Here is an 8,514-nt window from a genome sequence, read left to right on the forward strand (position 1 = left end):
CATTGTGTGAGTGAAGTTTAGTGTGATAGAAAGTGTGTGTCCTACTTTCTTGTATCCATCAAGCCTTGTCTTTGGCTTGGTAAGACTACTCTTGTTGTACTCATCTTTTCATATAGTGAAGATTGATCCTTGTTTGGTGGACGTAGGCATAAATTGCCGAACCACATAAATTTTTGGTGTCCATTTTCTACTTTACTTTGTGCATTCTCTATCTTGTAGTACCGACATTCCTAACAGAAATATCCCAGTAAAGCAGGACCCCCCCCCCTTTTTCCTGTTTCAAGGTTGCTGTCCAATCTTAGCAATTAGTAAAGTGTTAGTTGCTTAATCTTAAGACAACTAGAACCTGAAGTAATTAATAGAAAAACAAAATGATTAATTCAAACTCCACTGAGAACAATCGTAGAAGCAAAAGCAGACCATGTTTCATGGGTTCCTGTCTTAGCTTTAGTTAAGAAAGTAGTAACCATGTTCATTGTTTAATCTTAACATAGCCAGAACTTGAATTTCTCGTATTAACTTAATCGAGAAAAGATAGATAGTATTGAAAGACCTCTGGTTACTTAGGGTTCCTCATGTTTAGGGTTTCTCGGTATTATTCGGGTAATAGGGTTCGTGTTAACCCTATTAGTGTTTTACCTAGTTAATAGCCGTTTAATTTCTTCTTGTTCTTATCAACTTGTATAAGGGTCGTATCTTGTTGTCAACTCCTTAATCCAAGGAGATTAGTTATGTTCCTTATGCTGGCTGTTTAGCATGATTCAAGGAGATTTGGGATAGGTAACTTGAGTGTTCAGTGTAGTTTGCAACTCACTCAAACTCCCCTATATATTTGTAACCTGTGTATGCTCTTATCATGATTTCCATAATAAAATCAGAAACTTCAAAAGTCAACATGTTATCAAAGTGGGCATCATTTTGAGCCTGTCTCTGTATATCTCACTTGTTGTGATTTTCCTTCAACAAAAATATGGCTGATGAGAATTCAGAGGATGAAAGCACCATTGCTTCTCATTCTGCTCACATCTCTGAAATGGATATCAATCCAAATCAACGACTCAGTTCAGTGTTACTGAATGAGTTTAATTATTTGTCATGGGCAAGAGATGTTAGTCTTGTGCTTGGTGGAAGATCCAAACTTGGTTTCATCAATGGCAGTCATCCTACTCCTAAAGTTACTTCTCCAAAATATGAAGGGTGGCTTTGTAAAGATCAATTGGTTATGTCATGGTTGCTTAATTCCATGGAAAGGAAAATTGCTGAAATCTTCAACTATTCCGAGTCATCTCTCACTCTCTGGACAACTGTGAAGGAGATGTATGGTAATCAAAACAACTCTGCACGCATCTTTCAACTCAAGAAGGATATCTCCAACATTCAACAAGAAGGTAAAACTTTTGTTCAACATCTTGGTTCTCTGAGAAGCATGTGGAATGAAATGGATGTCTACAGACCTCACACAACTGATCCCATGGTGCTTCTTAAAAGAACTGAAGAAGATAAAAAATTTCAATTGTTGTCTAGCTTGAGCTCAAAATATAAGGATTTGAGAAGTCATATCCTTATGAATCCTAAGCTACCATCCTTCACTAGCATTTGTGCAACCATCCAACATGAGGAAGTAAGAAGAAAAGTCATGAACAGTGGTACAAAATCCAATGTGACTAAAGCTAGGGCTTATCTAACAAATGAAAAAAGGCACAAAGGAAAAAACCTTTATCTGAAGTGCCTACACTGTGACAACATCGAGCATGTAAGAGATAAGTGATGGATCCTGCATCCAGAGCTCAAGCATGAATTCATGAAGGATAAGACTGCACATAAGACAAGTCGAGCATATTCTCTTGCCAACAGTTCATTGCAAATCCTGTTACTCTTATAAATGAGTTTACAGCCTATTTCCAACAGGAGAAAGGAAGGGAAGATCGAGCTGTTGACCATGAAGATAGAAGTGCCACTGCATTGTTGGGCAAGTTTGTAGGTTTTTTGGCCGATGTTGATCGCTTACCTCAACAAGACATGAAAGGTATCGTGAATGCTTTCAAAACTACTCTTAAAATCAATGAGTTGCATGATTTTTGGGTTGCAGATTCAGGTGCTACAGATCATATGACTAATCAAGTGTCAAACTTGCATAAATTTGAGAAACTTCATAAACCATCACATGTGTCTGTAGCTAATGGTGATGGTGCTAGGATTGTAGGAAATAGAAAAATTCACTTGATATCAGACCAAATAGAGTTTATGGCCTTATATGTTCCTTCATTTCCATTCCAACTTCTCTCAGTAGGAAAAATCACAAATTCCTTAAACTATTTAGACCTAGTTTGGGAGTGAGGTGCTTAAAAAAAAGCACCCATGAAAAAAAGCTGTGAGAGTTTTAAGTGTTTGGTAAACTGAAAAAAAAAGGCTTATTTTGAAAGCTGCTGTGAGAATAAGCTGAAATCAAAGGAAAAAACTGAAGCTGCTGTTTGCAACTTTAGAAAACTGGTTTTTTTTCAAAGCACACGGAGCTACAGTGCTTCTTTAATGAAAAGACCCACTATTAGACTGCTTTTTTTTTTTCCAAAAGCACTTTTACAAAAAAATTTACCAAACACTCTGTTGATTTATTTCACAGCCGTTTATTCTCACAGCATAGCCGCTTATTCTCATAGCAGTTTTTTTTCAAAGCACAACAATACCAAACCAGCCCTTAGCCATTTTTTCAGGATTATGTCACCAAAAGGACGATTGGTGAGGGTTTTACCTAGATGGTCTCTATTACATATCGAAAAGCTTTCCTAGTGGATTCTAAGCCAAGTCTAAGTTCATCCATGCCTCCATTCAAGATCATTCCTTATGGCACCAACGACTAACTCACAATTCTCAACATGTTTTGTCAACCTTGTTTCCCGACTTAGGCAAAGAACAAATTCACTGTGAAACTTGCCATATGTCAAAGGCAACTAGACTACCTCTAGGTTCATCTTTGTCTAGAGGCTTTTCATCTTTTTAAACTTGTACACTCTGATATATGGGGACCAACTAGTGAATCTTCTGATGGTTACAAATATTTCATAACCCTTGTTAATGATTATTCAAGAGCCACTTGGTTATATTTGTTAAAATCAAAGAGTGAAGTGATGGAAGTGTTTAAGAACTTTCATAACCTTGTTAAAAATCATTTTTCCTTTCAAATCAAAACTCTAAGGTCTAATAATGGCACCGAATACATGTCCCAAGTCATGACTCGATATTTAAGCTACAATGGCATCATGCATCAAACTAGTTGTATTGGCACACCCCAACAAAATGGTATTGTCGAGAGAAAAAATCGAGATCTTCTTGAAAAAACTAGGGCCATAATGTTCCAAATGAATGTACCAAAACAATTTTGGTCTCAAAGTGTTATGGCAGCAGCTTACCTGATCAACAGGTTACCTAGTAGGGTTTTGGGGTTCAAATCACCAATGGAAATGGTCAACAATAGAAAAGTGGACTTGTCACACCTTAAAGTCTTTGGATGCATTTGTTTTATCCATACTCAACCCTTGCATCAAGACAAACTAGATCCTAGGGCAACCAAATGTATTTTCCTTGGTTACTCGTCCACACAAAAAGGATACAAATGTTACAATCCATAACTTAAGAGATTAATTGTTTCCAAGGATGTTAGATTTCATGAAACTAACCCTTATTACAGCAAATCTCTGGATAGTACAAGTCAGGGGGAGTGTTTCTTGGACCTTTTTCCATTGCCAAAGACTGAGATACTTGCCACTGAAGTCACTCAATCTAAGGCAATAGTGTTTGCACATCACACAAAGTTCCATGCTGAAACTAACCAACCAGATTCAAGTGGTGACACCAACACTTCTGTTGAAGATGAATCTCTCCACAGCGTTGCACCTGAGGAATCTCCATACGAGTCTCTTTCTGTTGCGCCTCGACGAAATCCCATTCGTGAAAGACATTATCCAGCAAGACTGCAAGACTTTGTCACTTACAAGCCAAGGTATCCATTGTCCAACTTTGTGTCCCATCAAAAACTGTCATCTAAATACGCCGTTTTTCTTTGTAATGTATCTGAGCATGTTGAGCCTCAATCATTTCAAGAAGCAAATCATTCACAGGTTTGGCAGCAAGATATACAATATGAACTGCATGCCCTTAATCAATATAAAACTTGGAGCATTGTGACACTGCCCAAGGGAAAGAAGACAATAGGTTGTAAGTGGATATACAAGGTTAAATTTAACTCAGATGGATCCATAAAAAGACACAAGGCAAGATTAGTGGCTCGTGGCTTTACTCAAACATTTGATATGGACTACAAGGAAACCTTTGCTCATGTTGCAAAGATGAACTCAGTGAGAGTACTCATTTCAGTTGTTGTTAACAAAGGGTGGCCTATGTATCAAATGGATGTAAAGAACGCCTTTTTACATGGTGATCTTGAAGAAGAAGTCTACATGAGATTACCCCCAGGTCATCCTCAAAGTCATGAACCTGATGTTGTGTGTAAATTGCACAAATCAATTTATGGTCTTAAACAGTCACCAAGAGCTTGGTATGCCAAGCTCAGTTCAATCCTTACAAGTGTTGGTTTTAAAAGAAGCAATGCAGACTTTTCACTGTTTGTGCGCACAGGAACTGCTGGGAAATTAATAATCCTCGTATATGTAGATAATTTGATCATTACATGAGACAATTCTAAAGAAATAAATTAGCTCAAGCATTCACTACAACAATGTTTTGCAATCACTTACTGAGATATTTTCTTGGCATAGAAATGGCAACCTCTCACAAGGGTTTCTTTCTCAGCCAGCGGAAGTATGTTCTGGATCTTCTCAAGGAAGCAAACATGAGTGATGCTAAACCTGTCTATACACCTCTTGACATCAAGCTCAAACTTAGCTTAGAGGGGCAACCACTTCTAAACATAAGCTATTATCAGCGACTTGTTAGTAAGTTGATATATTTGACTATTACAAGGCCTGACATAGCTTATTCAGTAAGCATTGCTAACCAATTTATGCACTCTCCCACGATGGAGCATTTTAATCTTCTTAAAAGAATACTTCGGTACCTAAAAAGTTTAGTGGGTCGTGGCATAATCATGAAGAAGAATGAGAGCTCTCAGATCACAGGTTATTATGATGCTGATTGGGCTGGCAACTTTATTGATCGTAAGTCTACAACAGGGTATTGCACGTTTGTGGAAGGTAACCTTGTTACATGGAAAAGTAAAAAGCAAACAGTCGTTGCAAGATCAAGTACTGAAGCTAAATATCGAGCCATGGCATCTACTGTGTGTAAACTAATATGGCTGAAAGGTCTACTGTGACTTTGGTGTCTTCACTCCTCAATCCATGTCCCTTTTTTGGGACAACCAGTTAGCAATGCACATTGCTTCCAACCCCGTCTCCCACGAGAAAACCAAGCACATTGAAGTTGTCTGTCACTACGTTCGTGCACAAGTACAATCACAGGTCATCAAAACTCATTTTGTCAGGAGCTACGATTAACTTGCAGACTTATTCACCAAACCATTAGCCTCCCATCAATTTCAAAAGCTTCTTGGCAAGCTTGGATCCATCAACCTTCTGGATCCAGCTTGAAGGGGAGTATTGAAAGACCTCTGGTTACTTAGGGTTCCTCATAATTAGGGTTTCTTGGTATTATCTGGGCAATAAGGTTTTTGTCAACCCTATTAGTGTTTTACCTAGTTAATAGCCATTTATTTTCTTCTTGTTCTTATCAACTTGTATAAGGTTTTATCTTGTTGTCAACTCTTTAATCCAAGGAGCTTAGTTATGTTCCCTATGCTGGTTGTTTAGCATGATTCAAGGAGATTTGGGATAGGTAACTTGAGTGTTGAGTGTAGTTTACAACTCACTCAAACTCCCCTATATATTTGTAACCTGCGTATGCTCTTATCATGATTTCCATAATAAAAATCAGAAACTTCAAAAGTCAACAGATAGGTTCCATGACTAATCCGTACCTAATGAGGTGCGAATGCAGAATCCCCGAAAGTGACACCATTTGGATCGTTCCCAGCTCAACTAAAGTGATGTACTCAAATGGAAAAACCTTGCGAATTGCTTTCCGGTGTCCATATCCGAAGAAGCCGGTCATAAAATGAGCAAGTAGCAACTAAAGTGCTATTCCTTTTGCCTTCATTGAGTGATTTGTCTGTGTGCCAGTCAGCTCCATATGCAAATGACTCATGCTTGCTGTATGTTTCAATCACTTCAGTATTATCCTCATTATTGTTGACAATCGAAAACCCGTTGTGCATACAAGGTGTCAATACGAGACCAGCTGCAAAAGGATGGAACTTGATTCTCCACACTCCTCCCCCTAAGCAAATAGAGGCTTCATTAACAGGTTTTTTATATTGATCTTACATCCCACACCCTCAGGTACTCATCATAGCTACCAGTAACTACGTTATTCGTGTCATTGGGATTTTTGGCTATGCAGCAAACTCCCATTGTGTGGGCCTTTGTGTTCTGAAATGCCAAGTTGGAAGGACCGTCCTGCAAATCCCAGCATTTGAATTTGCAGTCATCTGAACCAGTTTACCAACTGGGGCTGGTGGATATCAAATGAAGTTGTCCAAACCTCAAAATCGTGCGCATTCCACATTTCGTTTGTCTCAAGTTGGGATTCCCGGATTGAACCATCTGAAAGCCCCACGGTGATAGACGTCGTTGAAGGGTTCCAATCTAGGAAAAGGCACATGGAATGACTGATCTTTTCATAAGTTATCTCTTTCAAATAAAACCCTGCACCAAAATTTCACAACACTTTAGCATATTGAAAACCCTAAAATGTTTTCATTGCTTACTACTCAAGGAACACATAAGCATTCCATTCCTTGAGCTTCATCTGAGCACGACTCTAGACCGTGAATTCTCAAGTAACCATCAACGTAGGCTTGAGCAAGAAGAGACTCACACTGTCTCCAACTGGGTTCCACTTAGTATTGAAAATACCCGCTGTTTCAATCCGCTGAAACAAATCAAGCCGACCCAATTCAGCACCAACGTTAAAAAGTGATATCCTTCCAGCTTGGCTCGGCCGATCACCCTCTTGCAGTATGTATGTTGAAGCTGTCAGAACATGGCGGCACCTGTCGTGGGGACAAAACTCTACAGCGTCAGCATTGCCCTCCAAATTACAACGTGCCACATCCATTCCCGGATTACTTTCGAACAAATTAGATACTCATGTTGAGGAAAAACTTAGAGTACACAACTCTAACACAAGTGTTGGCAAGACAACACAAGTAAACAAATTACTTGTATTACACTCACAAAATATAACAACACAACAAACTCTCAAGGACACACTTGAGAAGCAATGACACTCACTCACTTTGTAGAGACAAACTCTAGACCACTCACATTCCTGCAAGACTATTCTTGCTTCTCACTCTCACTTGGCTGCTTACTACTTCTTTACAAGCTTACTTGATTGTTGCTTGTTTGATTGCTTACTTATATTACAACATACATACATATTTATAGTGAGGTTTGCCGACTAACTAAGTCGGTTAACATGGCTTAAATTCATCCTAGCCACAAACTTAGTTATTCTAGATTATTCCAGCCTATTAAGTCGGTGGACTTGCTTTTCAACCCAAACACTAATCGTTGCACTTTGGCTAGAGTTTTCTAGCATATTCTTAATATGCATGCACCTTTTATACATGCATCACCATCCAAACAACTTGCTAGAATTATCTAGCATTTCCTAGCATGCATCGGCCACCTTCAATATTACTTACTAGAATCTTCTAGCACAATCCCATGCATGTTTGAACTAGAACAATCTAGTTTCTTTATAGCAACTGATCTTAATGGGCTGGTGTTGATCTTTAACACTCCCCCTCAACACCAGCTCATTCTTTTCTTCTCATTGAGTCGATATTTTATCTTGAACACCTATTTGCATGATATGGGTTTCACATCTCTTGGCCTTGCCACTGGATCCCAAGTTTGACATTTCTTTAACGCATCGACCTCTTCTTCTAGCTTTATGCCACTCAGAGTTTTGTGATGCTTCGTTAAGCATCTCAGCTTCAACTGCTTCTTCTACTATGGTTGCGTTGGCGTATTTGGGATTTGACTTTGGTATTTTCGTTGACCTCATCAGTTGTGATTGTGGACTTGATACTTCCACTTCACTAGGTCTTACTTCTCTTGGTGGTTGATACACACCTACTTGCCAATGACTCTTAGGTACTTCTTGCTTGACATCGTCACCATCAAGCAATTCCTTGAGCTCATCTGGACTCGATTGGATTTGGGCAGCTTGGTCTCCCATTTTCTCCTGCAACATATCTTTAATCTCTCTTGAGTCAGGCAACACTTCATTTTTTGAGCACCACCAAAAAGATGCTTCAGCGTCTTATTCTTTCCCATAACTAGATATGTTACGACATCCCAATCATCTTCACTTTTCTTCTTTGAGTTGACAACGTTACTTTCTGCATGCTTTTTGAACTAGCAATCCTTCGCC

At 38.8% G+C, this 8,514-nt stretch overlaps 2 protein-coding genes and 1 pseudogene across 2 annotated transcripts; 2 read left to right on the plus strand and 1 right to left on the minus strand.

The window, feature by feature from the left end:
- The first annotated feature begins 970 nt into the window (after nucleotides 1-970).
- LOC139191256 (uncharacterized) lies at nucleotides 971-4,688 on the plus strand. The gene is made up of 4 exons (XM_070811833.1): nucleotides 971-1,753; nucleotides 1,909-2,026; nucleotides 2,090-2,199; nucleotides 3,651-4,688. Exons 1-4 carry the CDS (start codon nucleotides 971-973, stop codon nucleotides 4,686-4,688), a joined length of 2,049 nt encoding a protein of 682 aa, XP_070667934.1.
- An 86-nt stretch (nucleotides 4,689-4,774) lies between these two features.
- On the plus strand, nucleotides 4,775-5,329 carry LOC139191257 (uncharacterized mitochondrial protein AtMg00810-like). Its single transcript, XM_070811834.1, has one exon. The coding sequence runs from the start codon at nucleotides 4,775-4,777 to the stop codon at nucleotides 5,327-5,329; it is 555 nt and encodes a 184-aa protein (XP_070667935.1).
- A 735-nt stretch (nucleotides 5,330-6,064) lies between these two features.
- On the minus strand, nucleotides 6,065-7,188 carry LOC103455304 (uncharacterized; annotated as a pseudogene).
- Nucleotides 7,189-8,514: the final 1,326 nt, after the last annotated feature.

Source organism: Malus domestica, chromosome 14, assembly GCF_042453785.1.
Source record: "Malus domestica chromosome 14, GDT2T_hap1".
Lineage (NCBI taxonomy): Eukaryota > Viridiplantae > Streptophyta > Magnoliopsida > Rosales > Rosaceae > Malus > Malus domestica.

Excerpts from the sequence above, each read along its gene's own strand:
- LOC139191257 (XM_070811834.1), top strand. The coding sequence starts at position 4,775 with ATGGCAACCTCTCACAAGGGTTTCTTTCTCAGCCAGCGGAAGTATGTT.
- LOC139191256 (XM_070811833.1), top strand. The coding sequence starts at position 971 with ATGGCTGATGAGAATTCAGAGGATGAAAGCACCATTGCTTCTCATTCT. Across the intron at positions 2,027-2,089 it reads ACCTCAACAAGACATGAAAG|ATTCAGGTGCTACAGATCAT; the intron begins GTATCGTGAATG and ends TTTGGGTTGCAG. Across the intron at positions 2,200-3,650 it reads ATGGTGATGGTGCTAGGATT|GATGTTAGATTTCATGAAAC; the intron begins GTAGGAAATAGA and ends ATTGTTTCCAAG.